The sequence below is a fragment of the Ovis aries genome, chromosome 8 (assembly GCF_016772045.2).
Source record: "Ovis aries strain OAR_USU_Benz2616 breed Rambouillet chromosome 8, ARS-UI_Ramb_v3.0, whole genome shotgun sequence".
Taxonomy (NCBI): Eukaryota; Metazoa; Chordata; class Mammalia; order Artiodactyla; family Bovidae; genus Ovis; species Ovis aries.
The window spans coordinates 23,733,701-23,759,713 of record NC_056061.1 but is presented as its reverse complement, the minus strand read 5'-3'; the positions used below and the strand labels follow the sequence as shown (position 1 = coordinate 23,759,713).

Sequence of the window (26,013 nt, the reverse complement as noted above, 5' to 3'; positions counted from 1 at the left end):
CTTTGTAACTTCATGGACTGTAGTTCACCAGGCTCCCCTGTCCATGGGATTTCCAAGGCAAGAATATTGGAGTGGGTTGCCCTTTCCTACTCCAGGGAATCTTCCCAGTTTAAGGATTGAACCCATGAGTCTCCTGCATTGACAGGCAGATTCTTTACCATAGAGCTACCAGTGAAGCCTCATCATCCAAAGATATTTTTTTTTTAATATTCCCTTTCAATTCTTTCTAATTTTTAAAAGCTTAATGTTTTCTTCATGTAACTATAACTGTGGGCATTTTCATTAAGTATTCTTCAATAGTCATATGATTCACAATCCAATTTTTATTACAGCAATTACAAAAATGCATGCTTCTTATAATAGGGGAAAGCCATTTGGGTATATTTAAAGATGAAACAAACAAAAAATTAACTTAAAGACTTCTAAGAAAGCTGGCTAAAAAAGGACATTTCCTTTTCTTTCATCTCAAAATCTGACAAAAATGATTATAAAGGGAGTTTTTTTAAGGCTAAAACATAAAAATGAAGAATGGAGAACATAACAATGGTAACGCTATAAATGAATAACAATATAAATGAAGATATAAAGGAGACAGACAGAGGTAAACTGACTTCAGCAGACCTGAGAAATCTGAATTGAAGCTGGCACTGGAAAAAGCTTGGAATCAAGTTTAAGTTTTGGGATTGCAAATACCTTTATATGCTTTATACAACTTATATTCTATCAGTCAGCTGAAATATAATGTAGATTTACAGTAAATGTTGTAGCTTATAGTTATGAAAGCTATTACTTTTACATACAAAGGCATTAAGAACTTTCAAAAAGTTAAGACAAGAAAATTGACAAATTAATGCACATTTTGAGTACATTAGATTGATTTTAAGAAGATCATATCGATTTTTGAGGAAACAGATAATTTCAAATCGTTCAACCTAATATAAGCAGAATAGATTGATTATATAATAATTCTAATGCTGCCTGGCACAGGAACTATCCTAGTATTAAATAAAATAGTCTTTAAAATCTAAATTTTGTTACTAATTTCCGTTTAAGTCAATAGTAAGCAGTACTGGAAAAAGTTCTACCTGAGCTTCTTCACCTTTTATGAGAAAATTCAAGCAGAACATGAACTTGTTACCTAAAAGTTCACAAGGAAAACAACTCCAAAATCCTGTATAATATCCATGATTAATCACTACTAACCTACATACCATAAATTTTAAGAACTTATAAATTTTCAGATTTATTCTTACACTCTAGCAGCTCATGGTGATCTTTACTTTGGTCTGGACCTCTATCACGTTGATTTTAACACTTAAAAGCAAAGAAGAGCTCAACATTCTAACAGATCTACAGAGGAAATTCACCCAAACACGAACAAGTCAGAAGGCTGTTCTTCAAGAAGGTAAAACTGATAGAAAACCTGATCTACCTTCATTTATTAATGAGTAAGGAGAAAACTAAGGAAATGACAAAATTGCACAGAAAACAAGTTATGCAAAAGGAAAATTGAGCAAGCTGAACCCTGCTTTAATGTTTTTGATGACGCCATAAACAATGACTACCGCAGCTAAAATTCTGGTCTAGATTTAAACTGCAAAAATGGGATACTGGAAGAGTAAATGCATGTGTTAGGGACAAAGTGGTGACTCCCTTTTCTTTCACAATGGAAAGTGAATATACAAAGTTAAAATTAAGTTAAAAATAATAATACATCTTGCAGGATTCCCGGGGTGTCCAGTGGTTAAAACTCTTGGGCTTGCACTGCTGAGGGCCTGAGTTCAATCCCTGGTTGGGGAACTAAGATCCCACAAGCTGCATGGCATGGCCAAAAAAAATTTAAAAAGCTTGCATACATACTGTCTTAAGAAAGGTAAGCACCAAAAGAATCAACCAAAAATGTTGAAAATTATGCTAAGTATTATATGTGGAATCTAAAAAACAAATAAACAAATATAACTAAACAGAAATAGTTACAGAAAACAAATAAGATAGTTTCAAGAGGGCAACGAAACAGATGAAGGAGATTAAAAGGTACAATATAAATGAGAAACAGGTATGAAATATATAGTTTGGGAATACAGTCAACAGCAAAATAATATCTTTGCATGATGACTGATGACAACTAGACTTATTGTGGTTATCATTTGGAAATGTACAGATTATCAAATTACAATGCTGTGGACCGGAAAATAACTACTATAATGGTGCAGGTCAATTATACTTCAAAAACAATCAACAAACAAACTGACAGAAAAATAGATCAGATTTGTGATTACCAGAGGTGGGGAGGGGATTAGATGAAGATAATAAAAAGATACAAACTTCTAATTAAAAGATTTAGTATTAGGGATAAAAGGTACAACATGATGCAGATAATTAACACTGCTGTATGTTATAAATGAAAGCTATTAAAGACAGTAATCCTAAGAGTTCTCATCACAAAAAAAATATATACATTTTCAATCTATTTCTTTAATGTTTTAACTATAGGAGATGATGAGTGTTCACTAAACCTTCTGTGTTAATTAATCATTTCAGGATGCTGAAATCATGCTGTTGAAGTCAAATGATAATGTGCACCTCAAGCTTACACACGGCTGCATGTCAACTACATCTGAATAAAACCAGAATAAATAAATAAACAAATACAAGTTTAAAGAAAAGAAGAAAATCACTGCCTTGGTTGGGATAGCAACAAGTCTTATAAAACTGCTCCTGTAAAAATGTATATAAAAATTTGACAAAATAAAAATAAAGTAAAAAAAAAAAAGACCTAATTTACTGAAACTAGATTAACTGTAATTATATAAATCAATTCGAAATACATACATACATATGCCAAAAACCTATAAAAAATATAAGACATATGTGGTTCCGTGTTAAGTAGCAGGTAAAGAACGAGTTTTTACAGGAAGTTCTTAGGAAGAAGAAAAATTTTTTTTCTGGAGTATCACTCTTCAAATTGCTTACCTTTAACTGTCAAATTGAAGCAACCGAGTCTATCACCAGATAGTGAGTCTGCACCACACTGTAGCACCACAGCACTAGGCTGATACATCTCCATCACCTTTGAAATAATCTATGTATAAGGTAACAAATGTTAGTATCTCTAAAAAACATTTTAGAATTCCTCTTCATTTTAAAAAACAGTAATACTTACAGGCTTAAATATCTGGCCATATGATTCATCATCTATACCATCTCTCATTGGAAAATTGACAGCATAGTATTTGCCTTTTCCTGCGCCAATATCCTAAAATACATAGTGTAAGTAGATCTTAGAGAATACATCATAATGAAAAGTTTGACATATTTAATTAAAATATTTTTAAAAGATTAAAAGAGTAGGTAACAAACCCAATTCTGAATTCATCTTATAGGCTGAGAGAGGAAATAATACAGAATAAGTATGTATTTCAAAATTTATGGATATTTATAAAGCTGAAAAGAACCAATTCTAGTTAATCTGTAATGATTATTTTGGGGAGGAAAGAAATTTAACACAGTTAAGGGCAGTTTGAAATTAAATATTACATTAACTCAAGAAATTTGTCATAAACAAAATACACAAGACAAATTTACCAGTCAAACTGTAGGAAACACAAACTCTGAGCCAAAGAACCCTGCAGGACAGTCCTGCATTGTCTCTAATGCAAAACCCTTCTTGTGGCTCACAATCTGGTATGAGTTGATGAATACTTATAAGACTTTCTTGAAGTTTTAACAGCTACAGACTAAAACACTGAAATCTGTCTTATTTAACTGGGCTTGAAATAAATTTTATTTCTACTTGTTAAAAAAGTATCACTCAAGGCATTAATACCTCCCACAAGAGGCAAAGGAGAGAAACTGAGTTCCAGCTACACATACACAAAACATATATACTTATTTTATTAATTATAATTTATGCATGTGTAAATCTATGCTTATGTATATGTGTATAGATGTATACACACACACTATAAACAGGTGATCTTTGAACAACACTGGGGTATAAACAACAGCATAGTTGAAAACCTGAGTTTAACATTACAATCTGTCCTCCATACTCACAATTCTGCATCTGTGGATTCAATTAACTGCAAGTTGTGTAGCACTGAAGTAATTGCTTAGTGAAAAAAGTCCCTCAGAAGTTCAAAACCTGTGTTGTTCAAGAGTCAACTGTATATTTTTAGAAGAGAGGGTAGAGACATTTTTCATGTGTTTTAAATTACAATTGACCTGTTTTACAAAACAAGGGTTTGAATGGTGGGTCCACTTTTATGCAGATTTTTTTTCCAATAAACGTATTAGAAAATTTTTCTGGAGATTTGAAACAATATGAAAAAACTTGTACATGAACTGCAGTATAGAAATATTTTGAAAATTAAGAAAAAGGTATGTCATGAATGCATAAAATATACGTAGATATACATATACAAAATATGTTAATTGGCCATTTATGTTATCATGAAGGCTATTAGTATCCATGCTTTTGGGGAGTCAGTCATATGCAGATTTTCAATTACAGGAGAGTCAGCATCCCGCATCCCCTTGTTTTTCAAAGGTCAACTGAATAATGTCTCAATATTTATGAATCTTTAGGATTACTAATACAAATACATGTTATTCCCTTTTTTCTCATGGAACAATCTCAGCTTTAATCCATTTTTTAAAGAGCATAGTTTACCCTTCAATATTAGAGTTACTATGATCCAACTTTCGATGAAAAAGCATGAAATTACACACCCACTCCCACAATTTCTCTTAAAGAATCTAAATTTTTATATAACTAAATATAAACTAAACACATATGGACAAACTAAAATGCTGTAAATCCTGAGACTTCTGTAGTAAAAAAACATGGTTGGAATATACACTGACATTAAGATTTCAGAATACAGAAAGTTGGTCAGCACTTCTCACTGGAGTTAGAAGTGAATTAAAAGCACTTCTCACGCACAGTTCAGAACTGCGGCCCTTACTGGACCAAGTTTTATACCCTCCGTAAGTGCTAGCTTATCACACCTTTGTTTTTTTCCTTCCATGTAGACTACTGATCTAATAATAATGCAAGCATAGTTTTAACAACGATCTAAACTCACAGTAGACTTCTTTTCTGATTTAGAATGAATTCTCAGGTAGAAAAGGTAATGTTTACTAAATTATTTAATACTTGAGCTTCATGAAAGTCCAAATACAACAACACATACAATGTAGGAAACTGATTTTAGTTTCCTAAACTTGGGGATATCTTTTAATATCTAAAGGGAAAAGAAATGTGACATTTCATAGGAGTATAAAATCTTGAGAGGAAAAGAGATGTTGCAAGTCATTTTCAATCTTTAAAACACACATATTCCAGTATCTTCCAACTTCAAACAATTCTAAGTACACTGTCAGAAATTAAAGAGAGGCTTCCAATGCCATTTCTGAGATGAGTTAAAATTATACTGCAAGACACTATTTCTTTAAACTTAAAGCTGGCAAAGTTTTTGCTTAATTTTAATCATAGTGCAATGGTTACAGACAAACAAATTCTACTGGTTTAGAGCAGTGGTTCTTGAATTTTAGTGTGCAGAGTACAACCATTCAGAGCTTCTGGAGTCTGAGAATATGCGCTTTTAAGGTCTCAGGTATAACTGACTGCCAGTTTAGGGTCACAGGGAATCACCGGTCTGTAAGGTAAGACCAAGCGGGGAAAGGCACTGGATGAGCTAGCATGGCAAGAAAGAACTGAAAACATAAACTATTTTAAAAGCCACATAACTGAAACTGAAATAAGTGAAACAAATGACCTCCTACACACTTATGGGTAAAGAAAAGTTTCACCATCTGCACTCTTACTAAAAGAATACAACCTTGTGATCAAACAATTAAATCATATATTTGAAGACTACTTTAAGCCCACTTCAAACTTTTGGTTGTGAAACTCTAACATAATGACATACCACAGACTTAAAACTTACCTTAACATAATAGTTTAGGACTAATGTTGACTGGCATGCTAAAAGAAATCTCCCATATAATACAGCTAAATTAAAAGCAGCTGTATAAATTTTTGAATAAACTTCAATGTGCATGTAGTTTGGTTCAAAAAACAAAACCTCTAGTGAAGCAAAAAGGAAAAAAAAAAGGTGGGGGGAACTTCAAAGCACTAAATGAAAGACAATAACAGAAATATAATAGAAATAAACGTGCTTAATATATAAATAGGCAGGCAGGATAAGCTATAATATTCTTTTTCTCCCTAAACTGCGAGGGAGTTGGGGGATAGGAATGAGGGAGGAGAGAGGAAAGCCTAAAGAAAAAAAGACATTAAAGTCTGGGTAATTGATGACGAATCACAAAAAGAGGGCAATACAAAAACCTTAAAAAGACTCAAGTCAATTATTTTATCCCACCAATCTTTATATTCAATAGCAATATAGGCTACAATCAAGTAGGTTTTGAAGATTCAAACTTAACATTAAAAAAACTGCTTCATGCTTTGTGGATGTTCAAAAGTATTTATTCAACCAAATAAAAAGCTCAGCAAAAGAAAGCCCTTAAAGTTATAGAATTTTTGCTTATAGTCAGCAAAAAAGCGAATTACAACGTTACAGCGAATTACAACGTTATAATCCTTCATATAAGCTTCAAATTAATGATCCAGAAAAATATTAGTTCAGGTGTAAGATTACTAACCTCCTCTAAGGTTCATCTCATAACATTTATTCAGACAGAATTCAATCTTACCCTTAAGTCTCCTGTTCCAGGAAAGTATTCCCCATACTTATGGAATGATACAGTCATTACACGATCTGTTGTATAAAAAGCCTCCTCAACACCATCACCATGATGGATATCAATATCAATATATAAGACTCTCTGATGATACCTGAAAACAAAGTTTTCAAAAAGGTTTTAAGACAGGAAGAACTACCATGGATTCAGGAAATCTGTTTTTCAGCTCCCACATTCCAAAATGTTTAATCTCCTTTCTTTTCTTTACTTCTAGCCTAAGAGACCATTCAAAGAGACCATCCTTATTCAAGTTAGAGATTGAACCTCAGATCTTACAAATCTTCTCTTTACACCCTTTACATCTAGGTAAGAAAATGTATTTACTTTCTGAAATCTCTCTTATTCTGCTTTGAAAACATAGTGTATGTTTCTACATATTTATAAATGAAGATTACACCTTAGTTAAAATTGCTACTGTAAAGCATCTCGCACCTCTCTAGTAAATCTTTAGTGTTATCAAGTAGGGTGTGACACAGTTCAAATGTGGACAATGGCTTCTGTACAGTCTTTGGAACATATTTTTTTTTACATTTTTAAATGACTGAAAATATGATCAAAACATTAATTTCATGATATGTGAACAATTAAACAAAATTTAAATTTCAGTGTCTGTAAGTAAAGTGTTAATGAAATATGGCCATGCTTGTTTGCTCACTATTCTCTATGGCTTCTTTTCCATTTCAACTGGATGGCTGTGACAGAAACCGCAGTGCTGCTTGGAGAACGGCCAAGCACAGCAGAATCCGAACGCATTTTAAGAGTCACCCGCACCATCATCCCGGACATCTTATATTAGTGATAACTCACGTCAAAACAAGAAATTAAGAAAGTGGATGTCATATATCATCCTTTCAAGGCACAAGCAAGTGATGATTCTTATGGAATTAGATGGCATAGTACTATCATTCACTTCACAATACTACCACAGCCACGTTAAAAGAATGTAATACATACAGGCTGACAAAACAAGACTAAGCCCTCACAAGAACATCCTCAACTCACAGGAAAGCAACACTCAGAAACTTAGAAAATAATGTCTCATCATAGACTTTCTTTAAAATAATAAAATAAAAATAGCGTGAACGGGATTCCCTCATAGCCCAATTTGTAAAGAATCTGCCTGCAATGTGGGAGAGCCGGGTTTGATCCCTGGGTTGGGAAGATCCCCTGGAGACGGGTATAGCTACCCACTCTGGTATTCTGGCCTAGAGAATTCCATGGACTATATAGCCCATGGGGTTGCAAAGAGTAGGACACGACTGAGTCACTTTCACAGAGCGTGAACAAAGTGTCTGAATGGCTCAAAGCTGTTTGCTGTTAGTTAAATCAAGTTTGTACCATTTGAAGAAATGTGTCCAGAGAAACTAAACTAAGCTTGTTGACTACTAGCATGTGGGCAAGAACTACTGCTCTGAGATGACGACACAGGAACCAACACCAACAGTGAGTTAAAACAAGGCAAATGATTTCAAGTGGTTTTTCCTTGGCTCTCTATTAGTCAAGTAACACAGCTCAGTTGTTTACTGAGTCAATACCAAATTTTAAGTGACTGAAAAATCAGCCTTTATAAATAGTATGCATGGAATAATGTCAGGCAAGAACATTTTCAATTTGAGAAAAATACCAATTTGTTACAATCTGAAGTAGAATTGGCTAAGATGTGTTATCTAATGAGAGTTAAAAAAAAAAGTCTAACTTTGTAAATCTCCAAAATCACAAATACCTCTATAGATCTTTCTCTCCAACTGACAGTCAAGAAAAACTTTAAAACTGATTCCTTTAGCAATTTAGAGATAATTATATCCATTAGTAGAGAACAAAACCTTACTCTATGAGGGAGCTAGGCAGTGAACTGTCACATTCAATAGATAAACAAATTTTAACACAGGTTTCAAATTTTTTTCTTGAAAGTTAAAACTTACAAAATGTTAAAACACAAACTTCTAAGGTCACGTCATCTTTTTTCAATAGTTAGAACTACATCTTCAATCTAAACTGTCAAGCTACTTCTAATACTTTTAGGAAGGTACTTAATAAACTCTCAGACATCAATATGCAGTTCTCATTCTTAATAATCCAAGAACTAGCCAAATTTCCTACATTTTTACAATGGTTTGGAATGAATCTGTACATGATTTATCCACTATTTTCAACCCATTGTTCATGTTTTAAAAAAGGCACAGGTTTTTACTATGAATTAAAACACTTTTTACAGGAAAAATGTCAAACACAATGAACTTACTTTAGTAATTCAAGGATGGCAAGCACAATATCATTAACATAACAGAATCCTGATGCTTCTGACTTCTTGGCATGATGTAATCCTCCAGCCCAGTTAACAGCCATATCAGTTTGTTGTCGGTTTAACTTCACAGCACCAGCTAACAATTAAAGATAGGAGAAATGTTTAAATGTTCAAAATTAAAAGTTACTATAACTAGACAAAAGCCCTAGAGGAAAGAGGATGTCATGCATAAGCAAATGAGTATAAAATCATAAGAGGACCACTGCCATGGGCACTAACAGCTTCTCTTTAGGTGACTATTCTCCTGTAGCTGTGATCTGGTTACATAAGAGCACACAGTTGGAAAGTGGTAGTGACAACGGTAGCTAGAAGAAAGGGAGGAAAAAGAAGTCTCTAACTGGAAATGCAAGTGAAGTAAAAAGCTGCAAATAAAAAGTTTGAGACATTATGATCACAAAACTGGGTGGGGGGGTGCGCGCCACTGAAAACAACTGTAACTGTAGACAGCTATAAACATACTATACACATACTACTTTTGTTATTAAAATCAGACACTATTAAAGCTTGTTTCAAACAAATATCTCAAAAAATACACACAAGTTTAAATCAACTTCTAAATTTGACGAAATCAAGACACTTACCAACTGAGCCACCAGTTGAAAGCTGACAAAACTCAAAAAGTCCATCAAACACTGGACAGTCCTCTCCGACATTAACTGTGGAAGACGGATTTCATTAATTTCAATCCATTCTGTGAATCAATGAAAGCCTTTTCTTACAAAAACTATATCCTAAAAATAACATGTGTTTGATGCAATCATAAAACATACACATCATAGTAGTAAAGTTTGCAATTTTATCCAAGGCAGTTAAAATATAAGGTCTGAAATACCACCACCAATTCTTCACATGATTATCTATGGAAAATATCTGCTTTTTAAACAAATCAGTAGCTATCAAAATAGAAAAGGTATTTGGGGTTATTTAATTAAAATACGAGGTTAAATTTCCTAGGCATTTCTCCTTAAATATAGAGCAGTAAATTAATTAAAATCCTAAAAAGTTTAAGCTCACTTACTTTATGATTTACATTTTTTAAAACTCCTTTAAGTATACAGAATATCCATAACTTTGAAATGTACTGATCACCAAAAAAATGTAACAGTTGGTTGCCCACATCCATGGTTAGTGTTAATCTTAAAAGATGGTAAGAATTCCGTAAGCTGATGACAGCCAAGATACAGATGAAAGAGATACTTAAGGCACAAGGAGACAGCACACGAATATAGATACACAGCACATCACAACATATTTAGCTTCTTGGTACTGAGAGGATGAAATGGACACAGATTGTACAACCCATTCTCAGTTCTCCTCACCCCTCAATTTATATCCTCTTCAAGAAAAAGGGTCATTACTTACTTTGTATAGGTTTGTACATCCTTAATTTATTTTAACATATACATTTTATCTTCCTGCTATTCAGATATGATCATTATCTTAATACAATTCAGTATTATGTAAATTTAAAACCAATCCTGTTAGTTCATTTTACCTTAGGGCTAACTATGACTTAATCTAAGCCTAAATCCCCATTGAAAAAACAGGGGCAAATAATATCTATTAATATTTGTAATACAACATCTTACTGAATCAAATGAGATAAACAAAATGTACATCAAATTCTATGAATTTATAAGATGTCTAGCAACTACACTTAATTTAGTATTACTGAACAAATAATACTGTTTTAACAAAATCATTAATGAAGTCCATCAATAAAAACATCGGAATGAATGCCAGTATCAAGCTTTAAAAAACATTGTTCTAGTCATTTTAGAAAGACATCTTGCACTCTATCTTCTTGCATTCAATCTCTAATAATAAAATATCTACAAAAGATAACACTGTGTAGAAGAGAGTCAAAAGCTTCATTGATACAACAAAGGGAAATACAGATATACGTACAACTGTCCCTTGGTATCAACAAGGTATTGTTTTTAGGACCCGGATGATAGCAAATTCTGGGGATGCTCAAATCCCTCATACAGTGTTTTCATACAACCAATGGAACATCCTCCCATATATTTAAATCATCTCTGATTACTCAATATTTAATATAATGATAGTGACCATGGGGTCACTAAGAGTCGGACACGACTGAGCAACTTCACTTTCATGCATTGGAGAAGGAAATGGCAACCCACTCCAGTGTTCTTGCCTGGAGAATCCCAGGGACGGGGGAGCCTGGTGGGCTGCTGTCTATGGGGTTGCACAGAGTCGGACACAACTGAAGTAACTTAAGCAGCACCAACAGATAGTTGTAAATGCAATGTAAACAGCTGCCCACAAGAGGTAAATTCAAGTTTTGCTTTTTTGGAACTTTCTGGAATAGTCTGGATTAAAGCACACAAATAGAAGACAAGAAACATACACACCAGACTACTGCCAAAGTACAGTCATATTTTTAAAAGCAGGGGAAGGAGGTTTCCCTACCAACATCCACTATCTCAAAGTTAACATGGAACCAAACCAAAGAGCAAAGAACATCCAAATAGCTCTTTGGCAGTTCGGCAGACCAATAAGCTTCAGGTAGGCTATTTTTTTTTTTTTTTTTTTAAAGCAGCTTTAGTATTGTCACAGGGACTTTTAAAAATAAATAAATAATAAAAATAATTAGATCAGGAAAATATCTAGATTTAGGTAACTCTAATTGCAAGTTCTGAAAGTACTTATTTATACTTATCCCTCCTAATATATACTTTTAACAAAGAAACGTACATCTCTGCATCTGCTTACTGTACTCAGACATGTTATCTGGTCTTATTGAACGTAGAAATTTGATGTACTCATCACTGTGGTATTTCGTCATTTCTTCAGCAGTGGCTTTATGGGGCCTCTGTGAAGAAAAATAAATGTCAGAATTGTGTAATTACAACTGGTTAGATCAAGGTTACCAAACACAAAGTATACAATGTCCCCTACCACTACTCTCAAGAGAACTGTCTGCCAGAATAAAAGAGATACATTTCAAAGCAAATCCAAATTTATACATATGTGTTTTAGAAAGCAGTAATCAATTTCAAAAACAATATTCCTTTTAAAAGGATTACACAGGTCTAACACCAACTATGAATCAATCACTCCTTTTTTTTAGTGGAAACAGCTCAATCCTTCTAAAGACTCTACTTTCTAACATTTTCTACCATAAACCTTCTGCTCCAATGCCAGTAATTTCATCACTGACCATTAATTTTCAGGAAGGCTGAGACTCATCCAGGTAAAATGAGACTCATTTTCTATTAGTTCATGACCTCTCTTCCTTTTCCTTTGACTATCCTAATCATCCTTGTTCCCAGGAAGTTCACTTCATTTATGACACGCTTCCTGAATGCAAGTCCTATTCAACTCTTCTCTAAATGTTTATAATCTCAAAGAAAGAAGCTTACATATATTGCCCAACACTGCTCACTGCTCCAAGCTGTCCTATTCTCCCCAGCAGACAGGAACTGTCACACCTTATATCTGTCTGTCTACATTCTTATCTTTTCTGCACAACAGACACTTTGCATGCTTACTAATACAGTGTTTCATATGCCAACAAATATTTGTACAATTAATTTTCTTCCTAATTCTGTTGTAATAGTCCCAGATCAACTCTTCAGCAGCATAGACAGGTCAATAATTATTTTAACAAAAATATTTAGTATGCTAAATTGAGTTGGTCTCTAGTTATGGGAAAACCTGGGGGAGGGAGACCGTTTTTTTAAAATGGTTGAAGGAAAAAGGGAAAAAGGAGGCCCACATTCTCAAGTTCTCTCTGAAAACTGAAACAAAAAAAGAGGACTTTCTGTTTCCTTCCAGTCCTTTTCATCTGCTAAATGCCCTCCAACTTTGAAAACAAAGTTTCAAAGCAATGGTAAAAAACAAAGAAAACTGAATATTTAGCAAAAGGTATACTCACATATATTTCCATTTTTCTATATAAGCCATAATTTAGCAGCAAGTTATGGGTCATGCGGATCCTATGAGGTTTCATGGGATGACCCTGTCCGTAGTAATAATTTCCAATATCACCTAAAAAAGGAAAGACAAAATGAACAATACACACAAGAGAATCTTAATGAACTACTTATTGTTCACTATTAGAAGATGTCATCTAAATAAAATAAGCTTTATTTAAAATATTAAATAATGATATTAAATTTTGCAACTCTCAAACTATTAGAAAACCAAGATACTATGCATGCTTTTACACACTGAGGACTCCTTCAATACATTATGTTTGTTCAAATATTAAGGCCAGCAAGCTTTTCTGATTTTTAGTTTACTAGAAGTTTGGGATTAGCAATAAATAAAATATTCTTTACTCAAATTACAAAAAGGAGTTACTATTCCTTAAAGTGACACTTGCTTTTAGTATTCAATGGCAAATTCAGATGCGTAAGGTACGTAAGGAATTTCATGAGTATGACTTATTGCTTCTTAGATGATTCACTGGCATCCTCAAACCCTGTATAGTTGGTATTACAGAGGCTGAAATGTTTTATACATCCATATTGGTCAATAAGGAATTTTGGTAACTGAAACTGGGATCCTAAATAAAGTTTTCTTATGACATACTTACTACATTTTTCAGGCTAATGAGAATATTTTGCCTCTTTCTTCATGATTAAAAAATTATAATTCCTATCTTTTAAGATATATCATATTCCAGGTCTTAACAATTTACATATAAGGTTTACTTTAAATAACACCAAAATCCCAGATTTTTGCCTACCAAATTCCAATAAAATAGTTTTAGGTACGTAAAGAGCCAGTGTTTCTATAATAAAAAGTGTTAAGGATGCCACTTAAATATACACCATTTTTCTAATGCAATGGGCAATTTTTACAACAATGTTTATTAGAAATTACTTTCAGTACTAACTCTAGTTTTTAAATAATCAAGTCTAAAATTTGAGCCAATCTGATTGCAATGGTTTGAAATCATCTTAAATAAATAAAACTAATAAATAATAAAAACTAGAGATAAAGAATGATGTTTACTCCCTTTCTAGATCAAAAATATCTTTCAAAATCCTGCCTAAATACACACTTTTTTTGGTTTGTTTAATGACACTGGAATTAAAAACTTCTGCTTCTCTCTTCCATATATTTTAATAGTAGTTCAGGATGAACATTCACTTTTACAACATTGTAACATACTAGTTTCTAATACTAGTACTAACTGATTTTGTTGGTGCTGCACCTTTAATTTACTTAACTCTTCATCTTCAAAACAAGCTTTCCTCTGGAAACAATTCATATATATACATGGTCAACCTTTCTTAATCTGTGCCAACAATAAATCTAAGACAATACAGGCAAGTAGCAAAGCAGAGCTATGGGGATACGGTTCTGCATTTATCATAGTTCAGAGGCTATGAGAGTACAGGAAACTAACAGTTAATTTCCTAGCTGTAAAGCTCTGCTTTACATCATGACAATACACATGAAGTTCCTTGAAAGCATCCTGGTCTCAGCGAATTCTTAGATATGGAAAGCCCACTAGGTTTACAAAGTATCACGGGCCTAAGTTAACACAAGGAAGGGATTTCTAAGTTATCATCCCTACTAAAGGAGATAACAAGAATAAGAATAAAGATTCTCTAGCTTCCCAGGTGTTACAGCGGTAAAGAATCCACCTGTCAATGCAGGAGATGCAAGGGATGCAGGTTCGATCCCTGGGTCAGGAAGATCCCCTGGAGTGGGAAATGGCAACCCACTCCAGTATTCTTGCCTGGAAAATCCCATGGACATAGCCTGGTGGGCTACAGTCCACGGGATCGCAAAGAGTTGGACACAATCGAGCAACTGGGCACACACAGTCTTCACATAACTTCCATCTCCTCTGTGTAAAAATTATCAAGATGAAATGTCTCTAATATCCATATCTTAAGATCAAATACTCTAGTTATGTACATACTGAGAATTCAATAAAAAGCTATCACTAATCTAATAATTAAAAGATGCTTGCTCGTTGGAAGAAAAGTTGTGACCAATCTAGACAGCATATTCAAAAGCAGAGACATTACTTTGCCAACAAAGGTCTGTAGAGTCAAAGCTATGGTTTTTCTAATAGTCCTGTATGGATGTGAGAGCTGGACTATAAAGAAAGCTGAGCGCCAAAGAATTGATGCTTTTGAACTGTGGTGTTGGAAAAGACTCGAGAGCCCCTTGGACTGCAAGGAGATCTAACCAGTCCATGCTACAGGAAATCAGTCCTGAATATTCATTGGAAGGACTGATGTTGAAGATGAAACTCCAATACTTGGGCCACCTGATGCAAAGAACTGACTCATTTGAAAAGACCCTGATGCTGGGAAAGATTGAAGGCAGGAGAAGGGGACCACAGAGGATGAGATGGTTAGATGGCATCACCGACTCAATGGACATGAGTTTGAGTAAACTCCGGGAGTTGGTGATGAACAGGGAGGCCTGACATGCTGCAGTCTATGGGGTTGCAAAGAGTTGGACACGACAGAGCGACTGGACTGAACTGAATTAATAATGAGAAAGACAACAATAATCTACAAAAGGAAAGTATAGCTGTAATTTCTCAGCAAGAGGGCTTGAAAAAAAAGATGTTAGCAGTGATTAGCATTTATTCAGAGCGCCCGAGAGGGCACCGTTCTAAGCACTTCACATGTATTATCTGTTCACCTTTTCAGCAACCCTATGATGTAGGTATTATTAATATGATTACTGTTCCTATTTTATTAAAGTGAAGATGGAGAGATGTGAAAGTCACACAGCTAGCAAGTAGAAGAGCTAGGTTCAAACTCAGGCAGAGCAACTCCGCCCATCTTCTTTAGTAGTAGCTACTGGGAAAGTAACGGCACTTACACTCACTAGAGAGAAACGGCAGGGGGAAGCCTGACAAGAAAAGGACACAAAATGGAATACGAACATTTAAAGAAAATGAACATTAAAAAACTACCTATCTACCAACAGGGTCCTCAAATTTTATATGAATATACACAGCTTTCAACAAGTTTCTTTTGGGGGCCCAGTTCTACCAAGAATACGCATACTACGTAAATGACACATGTCCACAAAGGCAGCCAAGCTACAGACAACTGCTATTTGGTTTCTGAAGAATTCTTCCGAAACGTAAGGGAGTACTAGAAGAACTGCTTGACCCTCTATCACAAGATTCTCTACATGACTGCTTTGCAGACATCCACTTTTCCATACAGATAAAATAGCTTTCCTTAGTTGCAAAAACCTATGGATTTCATTCACCTCATGTAAATGGTCAGTAATGTAATTTGGGGGCTCCCCAGGTGGTGCAGTACCAGTGCAGGAGACATAGGTCCAACCCCTGAGTCGGGGCGATCTCCTAGCTAGGAAATGGCAACCGACTCCAATATTGTTGTCTGAAAGATTCCATGGAAAGAGGAGCCCGGCAGGTTACAGACCATGCGGCCACAAAGAGTCAGACACAACTGAGCAAGGACACAATGTAATCTGGGCATTTAAAACGTTTCCCTGATCTTCATCATACTACTAAAAAATGCCTTACCAGTGAAATAAGCATTCAGAAAAATTAGCTTTGAAGTGGTTCCTTGAATACAACAAACTTTGTCAATGTGAAGTAATTAACAAAAAGACTGAGGCATTACCTGCAAAATTTTCAAAACTGCTCACTCTTCAAGAAGCTCCCAGAATAGAAGTGGCTACTAAGGTCTACAATCTCTTTTCTTTAAAGTTCTGAAACTACATCTATTTGATTTTATAAATGTAATATGATGTATCTGCCATATATTATGTGGCAACCGTAAGTCTGGGCTGCATTCTGTAAGCAAACATTAATATTTCTGCAATAAAAATATGTAAATATTCAAAGTAAGTGGATGATAAAAAAGATGGTAAATATTAATTCAAGTTAAGCTTTGATTCCAAATGAGTTGTACAATTTTGTTTTCACTTTTCAGATAATTTTGGATTTCAGGACTATGAAATTAACCTTTATGCCTAAAGAAAAGTTGATTAAAAAATGATTCAAGAAAAAACAGAGAGCTACTGTATTATTTTTGTCTTCCATAGACTAGATAGACCACTAGTGACTTTAACACACTGGCTGCTTCTTGAAATACTCAGTCTTGGTTTCCATGATACCACTTTCCTGGATTTCATACCACCCCACAGCCATTCTTCCACCAACCTTTATCAAGTCTCTCCAGTTCATTCATTCATCTCACACATCAAGAGCCTACTGTGTGCCAGGCGGGTGCTTGAGTAAGTAAGTGAATCAACAGTGCTGCTCTAAATCCTCTTCTGTCAGGAATAAGGCACCTAACTGCTCAAAATTCAGAAATTTAGGAGGCATCTTTCATTTAGTGATCACAAAGTCCCAACTCCATTTCCAACCCAATCAACAAATTCTATCAGTTTTACTCCTAAAATCTCTCTTTAAATATGTCCATGTCTATCAGTTGCATTCATTACCGTGTATGTGGACCAATATATACTCAATTCTTACTTTCAGTCTTACATTCTATCACTCTTTCTCATCCTTTCTCTACTTTCCAGATACTTAGGAAAACTTCAGTGGCTTTCTGCTTCCTGAATAAAGTCCAAATCTCTAACCACACAGTCTTGGGTGGTCTGGCCCTCTACTGCCTGGCCTGAACCTATAGTTTCCCATGTCTTCCCCTTAGCTTCCTCTCTGTTAAGCACACCAGGTCTCTTCTAATTATGCAGCCTCTGAAGTCTGCAGTGTCTTATGAAAGAAAAGTCTTTTAAGGAGGCTGCCCCATTCTATGCCTTCAGGGGCTTGCCTTGTCTAAATTTACCCTACCAAGGTCCCCTCACTTACTATCTAACATAGTCCTGCCTTTCCTTCTTAAAAACATTTTTAATTAAAAATATTTTTTATATTGGAGTACAGTTGATTTACAATGTCATGTTAGTTTCAAGTGTACGGAAAAGTGATTCAAGCATACTTACACATATATCTATTCTTTTTCACACTCTTTTCCCATATAGGTGACTACAGGACATTAAGTAGAGTTCCCTGTGCCATACAGTATTATACAGATTATCTATTTTATATACAATAGTTTGTATATGTTAATCACAAACTCCCAATTTATCCCTCCTTCCCACCCTTCCCCTCTGGTAGCCATAAATTTGTTTCCTAAGTCTGAATCTGTTTTGTACATAAATTCATTTATATTATCTTTTTAGGTTCCACATACAAATGGTATCATGATATTTGTCTTTCTCTGACTTACCTTTCACTTGGCATGATATCTCTAAGTCCATCCATGTTGCTGCAAATGGCGTTATTTCATTCTTTTTACGACTGAGTAACATTCCATCATTACTCTGTGTGTGTGTGTGTGTGTGTGTTGCGTTTTCTTTAGCCACTCTTTTGTTAGTGGACAGTTAGGCTCCTTCCATGTCGTGATGACTGTAAACAGTACTGCAATAAACACTGGGGGACATGTATCTTTTCAAGTCAGGTTTCTCCAGATATATGCCTCTCTGCTCAATCATGTCTGACTTTTTGTGACTCTATCGACTGTAGCCTGCCCGGCTCCTCTGTCCATGGGATTCTCCTGCAAGAATACTGGAGTGGGGTGCCAATTCCTCCTCTAGGGAATCTTCTTCAGATATATGCCTAGGAGTGGGATTGCTGGATCATAAGGTACCTCCACTTTTAGATTTTTAAGGAAAGCCTCGATTTTGTTCTCCATAGTGGCTGTATCAATTTACATTTCAATCAACAGTGTAGAAGGGTTCCCTTTTTTCCACACTCTCTCCAGTATTTATTTCTAACATAGTCTTTTATTTTCTTCTTACGATTTCAATCTTTTGTCTACACAACACAGATTAAGGACTTTAACTCCACTTAATATTTCTGAACTCAAAATTGACACCACCCCAACACTTGAACTTTAAATCTGATCTCATCCACCTTTCAATGCTATTATCATTTCCGAAGAGATAACCTTTCTCCCCAATCGCAATAGTTTCCTTTAAGGATGTGTCAACACAAGCATTTAAAGTTTTTGTTAAGTTTTTGTTAATTACTAATACTTTTTTTTTTGGTATCAGAGAAACCCTTTCTTTGCTTTCTTTATGATAGCAGTGGCAATAGTTCAAAACTTGTGTCACCGAAGGAAAAAAGAAAAATCTTTTAGGTACCAGGTGTTGCTCTCTCCTTGGACATTAAAACTAGACTATGTAGAAAAGGATAGATGGTGAGCTGAGTCAGATACACAAATCTATTTTCATGGAGAAGATAAATAAAATGCCACTCATCCTGCCTGTCTGTAACTTGAGTGGAATCCAGCTGTAAAAGTATAAGGTATTTATCATTTATTCATCAATAATGCAAGAAACCCTATATCTTTATTAAGGCTGGTAGAAGTTATCAGTTCAGTTCAGTTCAGTTGCTCAGTCGTGTCTGACTCTTTGCGATCCCTGTCCATCACCAACTCCCGGAGTTCACTCAGACTCACGTCCATCAAGTCAGTGATGCCATCCAGCCATCTCATCCTCTGTCATCCCCTTCTCCTCCTGCCCCCAATCCCTCCCAGCATCAGGGTCTTTTCCAATGAGTCAACTCTTCACATGAGGTCGCCAAAGTACTGGAGTTTCAGCTTTAGCATCATTCCTTCCAAAGAACACTGAGGACTGATCTCCTTTAGGATGGACTGGTTGGATCTCCTTGCAGTCAAGGGACTCTCAAGAGTCTCCTCCAACACCACATTTCAAAAGCATCAATTCTTCGGCACTCAGCTTTCTTCACAGTCTAACTCTCACATCCATACATGACTACTGGAAAAACCATAGGCTTGACTAGACGGACCTTTGTTCGCAAGGTAAGGACCTTTGTTCTCGGCTTTCGAATATGCTGTCTAGGTTGGTCATAACTTTCCTTCCAAGGAGTAAGCGTCTTTTAATTTCATGGCTGCAATCACCATCTGCAGTGATTTTGGCGCCCCCAAAAATAAAGTCTGACACTGTTTCCACTGTTTCCCCATCTAATTCCCATGAAGTAATGGGACCAGATGCCATGATCTTCGTTTTCTGAATGTTGAGCTTTAAGCCAACTTTTTCACTCTCCTCTTTCACTTTCATCAAGAGGCCTTTTAGTTCCTGTTCACTTTCTGCCATAAGGAGCCACCCCACGCCAGAGGCCAGGGGTAGAGGCCGGGAGGAACAACCCCACGCCCGAGGTCAGGGGTGGCGGCTGAGAGGAGCAACCCCATGTCCAAGGAGCGGTGGCTGTGTGGGAGCAGGAGGGCCAAGAGGAGCTACTCCACGTTCAAGGTCAGGAGAGGCGGCCGTGAGGAGATACCCCTCATCCAAGGTAAGGAGCAGTGGCTGCGCTTTGCTGGAACAGCCGTGAAGAGATACCCCACGTCCAAGGTAAGAGAAACTCAAGTTAGACGGTAGGTGTTGCAAGAGGGCATCAGAGGGCAGACACACTGAAACCATAATCACAGAAAACTAGCCAAACTAATCACACTAGGACCACAGCCTTGTCTAACTCAATGAAACTAAGCCATGCTGTGTGGGGCCACCCAAGACGGGCGGGTCATGGTGGAGAGGTCTGACAGAATGCGGTCCACTGGAGAAGGGAATGGCAAACCACTTTCTTTGGAAGGACTGACGCTAAAGCTGAAATTCCAGTACTTTGGCCACCTCATGCGAAGAGCTGACTCACTGGAAAAGACTTTGATGCTGGGAAGGATTGGGGGGCAGGAGGAGAAGGGGACGACAGAGGACGAGATGGCTGGATGGCATCAATGACTCGATGGATGTGGTATGAGTGAACTCTGGGAGCTGGTGATGGACAGGGAGGCCTGGAGTGCTGCAATTCACGGGGTCGCAAAGAGTCGGACACAACTGAGCGACTGAACTGAACTGAACTCAGTATTCTTGCCTTGAGAACCCCATGAACAGTATGAAATGGTAGAAGTATAGACATCAGCAAAACAGATTTTATCCTCATCAAGTTTATACTACAGTAGGAAGAAAGAAAAATTAGGTGTAATTGATAGACAGAAAAACAGTAACAGGGATTAAGGTAAAAGGGAAAAGCTTCTCTGTTAAGGTGAAATCTGAAGGAAGAAAATGGTAAAAAAAAAAAAAAATCTTGGGGAAGAGAATTCAAGTATATGAAAATCTCAGTCTTATGTTTTGCCATGTTTAAATAAATGATGTGGAATAAAACCACTGGTATTTATGAACTACTGCTATAATTCAGTATCCAGATTTGCCTCCAAAGAAAAGATTACCTATTTCATGGATAATAATGTTTATACTATATCTAAGAACCCATGCAGATATATTAAAGACTACCTAGCAAAAGGCTTGGGCTTCCCTGGTGGCTCAGCAGTAAAGAATCTGCCTGTAATGCAGGAGACCCAGGTTTGATCCCTGGGTCAGGAAGATCCCTTGGAGGAGGGCATGGCAACCCACTCCAATACTCCTGCCTAGAGAATCCCATGGACCGAGGAGTCTGGCAGGCTGCAGTCCATAGGGTTGCACAGTGTCGGACACGGCTGAGCAACTAAGCAGCAGCAGCAAAAGGCTCTGGCATCACTGTTATAAATAAAATCTAAGGAAATCTGCCAATAGTTGACTGCCAAGCAGAATTCTTATAATGTGCTACAGTAGACTCGGTGTATACTGGGAGACTTGATATTGGTAACTTTTATAGTCTATCTTTGTACAGTGCTGAGTGATTTTCTCCGAACCACTTTTCTCCAAATCTTATGATGAACCCTATCAGAGAACCCTACCAGAAAAATACAACACAGAGCAATGCATATAATCATATAAATTGTGATATACAAAATTATTAATATATTGTATATACAATAAAACAGACACTAAAGGTAACTGGCCTCAAGCCAATTTAAAACAAACTACAGTTAACATTTCTTGATAAAGTATTACTGATGTATGTGTCAGTACATACAGATACATGTACATGTATCAGAACCTAACACAGCTTGGTTTGCTAATTATATTTAAGTACAGAAATCACATCATTTTATTTTTTTCTCTTTTGCCATGTGGCATGTGGGATCTTAGTTCCCTGACCAGGGATTGAAACCATGCCCCTTGCAGGGGAAGCTCGAAACCATGACCACTTGACTACCAGGGAATTCCTAGAAATCACAGTATTTTAAACCCAGAAGGGATATAACTATATCGTTTAATAGATTATCAACAATCTTGCAGTATATACTAGATGATCAAGATTTAGGAAACGAGTCATAAGTCAGAAGCTGCAAAAGTAAAAATTTCTCTTGTGCGTGCAGTTGCTTCCGTCATGTCCGACTCTTGGCAACCCTATGACCTGTAGCTTGCCGGCCTCCCCTGTCCATGGGGCTCTCCAGGCAAGAACACTAGAGTGGGTTGCTTTTCCATTCTCCAGGGGATCTTCCCCGCCCAGGGATCAAACCTGCATCTCCTGCATTGCATGTAGCTTTTTTACCCATGAGCCAGTGGGGAAGCCCCAAAACTTCTCTTACTTTTCTTCAAAGGTCTAAGGATATTTCATCCATCAATGCCTTGAAACTCTCATTCCAGTGACCTAAACGGTATGATACTGAGTCTGTAATGTGAACAGAGAAAAGAACATACGTCTTTAGAAGTCCCTTTCATTTGCTAGACACTCTCTCTGTCACCAAGAGTAGGCCTACTGGTCCCAGTAAGCCTAAAGGTAGGAGGATCCCTATGGCTGCAGAATTCGCTATACCTACGGCTTCCCTCTTGATCGTTCTTCCTTCTACCTGCTTTACAACAAATTAAAACCAACTATTCTAGTTCCATAGATTACTGACACTGACACTATTATTTTCGACACTGATGTTGTTGCTTAGCTGCCATGTGGTGTTTGAGGGACCCCGTGGACTATAGCCTGCCAGGCTCCTCTGTCCACAGGACTTCTCCCGGCAAGGAGTACTGGATGTTTGTCTATCTTAGAGTCAGTTCTCTGATGCACAAGCTCTTTCCTCACAATTGAAAAAAAAAAAACTACTATCACTATCCTTATAAGCTGACAAAATAGGGTTTTCCTGGTGATGAAAATCTAAGCTTTTGGAATTAACTATCCACAGCTTAACATACTATCACCTACAAAGAATTAGCATAATGATACCTATTCATTTTAATAACCTGTGCAAAATATTTTATTAGCCCACCCCCACAAAAAGAACCCAGAGCATATTCCCAATGTAAGCAATTACATATTCCATTCTAAAAATTAGTCAAGGAAGAGCCATAGACAAAAGACAGATAACCTAACCAGAGACATCTAAACATTCAATTATACACCTGCTGTTGGCCATCAGATGAAGCAGCTGAATGGTCCACTATAAACTATTGACTAAATCACAAAGATTACTCTTCCTATCAAGTCTGCATCCTGCTCTTGGGATCAATACTTGCTCCCATCCCCTCAATGAAGGCTCATTGTAAATGGGCCCAGGAAAAGAATAGCTGTTGATAAAACTGCTACTTAAGTGTACCTTCTGGTTCTGCAGTTCAAGCCTGGTGACAAGAAGTTTCAAGCAGCTCATTTCATCAGAGTCTATCACTGTCAACAGCAACTAACAGCTGCAGGCAGAGCCTTAGTACCAGTTACCCTAACCTTTTAAAACCCTTCTTCTCTACCCCAAGCCCTGCTAACACATCTCTAAACCTTAGAAACAATATAATTTTAAAAATTAAGTTACACACATGGTTATTTACTTTTCAATTTGGTCATGGAACCCAAGTCAAGGCCAGTGACCCAAAATATGCATGAACTCTTAAAAAATTAACTCGAAGGAACTTCAGCAATTTACATTAAAATTAAAATCTCCTCCCATCTCCACCCCTTCATGATGGCATAATTTCAAATCAATTTGTATCACATATACATGCAGTCTTCTCAAAAAATATTTTAAAAACATGGCTGTTAATATTTAACACTTAGATTTCTTCTGTAAGATTTTAGATTGTTCCACAAATTACACAGGTGGTTATTTTATATAAACAGGCATGAAAATGATTCATGCTTGCTAACTGAAGAGATATGATATGGCCATTTTAAAATTAAAGTCTAGATTTATTCTGACCTAGTCCTCTAAGATCTTTCCATCAGTCTATGATTTTACGATTTATGATACATTGAATGTAGGAAACAGCTTCCAAAATTTTTATTGCTTCACACAAATCAGATGGACTTTCAGGTCCCTGAACCTAGCTTCTTTGTTAAATTTTAGAATTTCTTCTCTGGAGAGTAACCTAACTAGGAACCATTTACCAAGTTAATATCTTCGTGCAAACTATAAAAAAGGTAACAACTTCTTTTAGTTTAATTTAGACTAGCACAGGAAACGGGATTCAAAAAGACTTACTGCTCAAATTGCAAATGAAGTCAGGACCTCTAAAACGAAATAATTAGATTTTTATAATTTACTGTTCCATGAGCTCAAGCTTATCTGATTATTTAGTACTTTCTGCCGTACTCCTCAAAGTTTTCCAACACCAGGACTCCCACCACCTAGAAACAGCTTTCGCAAGCCAGATGCCAAACCTATCGGTCCTACACCTCCAAAGCAGGGTGTATTTCCTGATCGAACAAAGAGCAACAAAGAAGTGGGTGGTAACCGCCTCTCAGAGAGGCAAGCCAGGACCCATTGAGGCTGATCTACAACACGAGCGACAACACGCTGCCCCACCACCGTCGCATTTCCCGTGAAGACTGACTACCTCAAACTCGAAAACCCTCATTATTTATTGAGGAAGTGAAGCCCTTTCATTTAAGTGCTGAGAAAGTGGCGCTCAGAGAACCCGGCAAACAAAGGAAAGGGATGGAGCCCACGCAAAACAAGGGTGCGAACGAGCCTCCAGGTGGACGTGGGCCCCCACCCTCAGGGGCTACTCTCCAGCACCCAACCCGGTCGAGGGGTCCAGGGTGAGGCCGGCGGCAGAGAAAAGGAGGAGACGCTCGAGCCAGCCGGGGACACAGAGGAGGGAAGAGGCGGGGAGGGGAGGGTTGGGGGCTGGAGGGGCGGAGCTCTCGGGGCCGTGGGGCTTTGTGTGCAGTCTGGGCCGGGGTAGCTGTTTCGGCCCGCGAGAAGAAATAGGGTGCAGGCGGCCGGAGCAGGGGACCCCCAAAACCTCCCTCCCACGAGCGGCGGGCGGGACAGGCGCGAGGAAGGGCCGTCCCCTTCGCACCAGCACCAAGCCAAGGCAGGCCGGCGGCGGACCGCACTGCCGGAGCGAGAGGGGCCGGAGGGAAAGTGGGGCGTCCGTTTAGCCCCCCGAGGAGGCTGCCGGACGGCGTCGGGTCGGGAATGGGTTAAGATGCTGCCAAAAGTCGGTCCCTCCTCCTGACCCCTCAGCACCCGGCGCGACAACTCGCGACGGCGGCCGCAGAGCCGATGCGGCTCCGGGCCCGGCGCCACAGCCCTGGGCCGCCCACCCTCCCGCCTGCCCGGCGTCTCACCATCATAGTAGTAGCAGACTTTCTTCTTGCCGCCTCCTTGACTGTACGCCATGGGCTCCCCGGCCACCGCCGCCTCCGGCTCCTCCTCTTGCTGCTGCTGCTACTGCTGCCTCCGCGGCTCCGGCGGGGAGAGAAGGCTGGGGCGAAGGTGGAGGGTGGCAGTCCCGCGGGGAAGGGCAGGCCGGAGGGAGGAGAGGAGGGGGGGAGCCGGGAGGGCTGGGTACCGCCCGGCCGAAGGGCCGAGAGCGCGGACCAGGGGGTGGCAGCGGCGCCAACTCGCGACACTGGGGAGGGGGAGGGGGGCGCCAAACTACCTCCGGAGGCCGAGGGGAGGTGGGGCGGGTCCACTGCGACTCCACGGGGGAGGAGGGGGCAAGAGGCTTCTTCAATTTGGGAAAAGAGGCTTTCTTATGATGAGCGACTTGCACAGGACGGCTACCCTATACAGTCGTAAAAGGATTTCTTTTTTAAAGAGCAGGCTTTCGCTTTT

General features: G+C 37.7%; 1 protein-coding gene across 1 annotated transcript in view; it reads right to left on the bottom strand.

The window, feature by feature from the left end:
* HDAC2 (histone deacetylase 2) overlaps positions 1-25,809 on the bottom strand; it is a 33,623-nt gene extending 7,814 nt beyond the window's left edge. The window contains exons 1-8 of the mRNA XM_004011189.4: positions 25,524-25,809; positions 12,978-13,090; positions 11,795-11,912; positions 9,655-9,729; positions 9,011-9,149; positions 6,721-6,862; positions 3,164-3,256; positions 2,974-3,082 (exon numbers count right to left, since the gene is read on the bottom strand). Of these exons, the coding sequence (XP_004011238.1) occupies positions 2,974-3,082; positions 3,164-3,256; positions 6,721-6,862; positions 9,011-9,149; positions 9,655-9,729; positions 11,795-11,912; positions 12,978-13,090; positions 25,524-25,575 (841 nt within the window). The 5' untranslated portion in view covers positions 25,576-25,809. The remainder of the gene's footprint in view (positions 1-2,973; positions 3,083-3,163; positions 3,257-6,720; positions 6,863-9,010; positions 9,150-9,654; positions 9,730-11,794; positions 11,913-12,977; positions 13,091-25,523) is intronic.
* Positions 25,810-26,013: the final 204 nt, after the last annotated feature.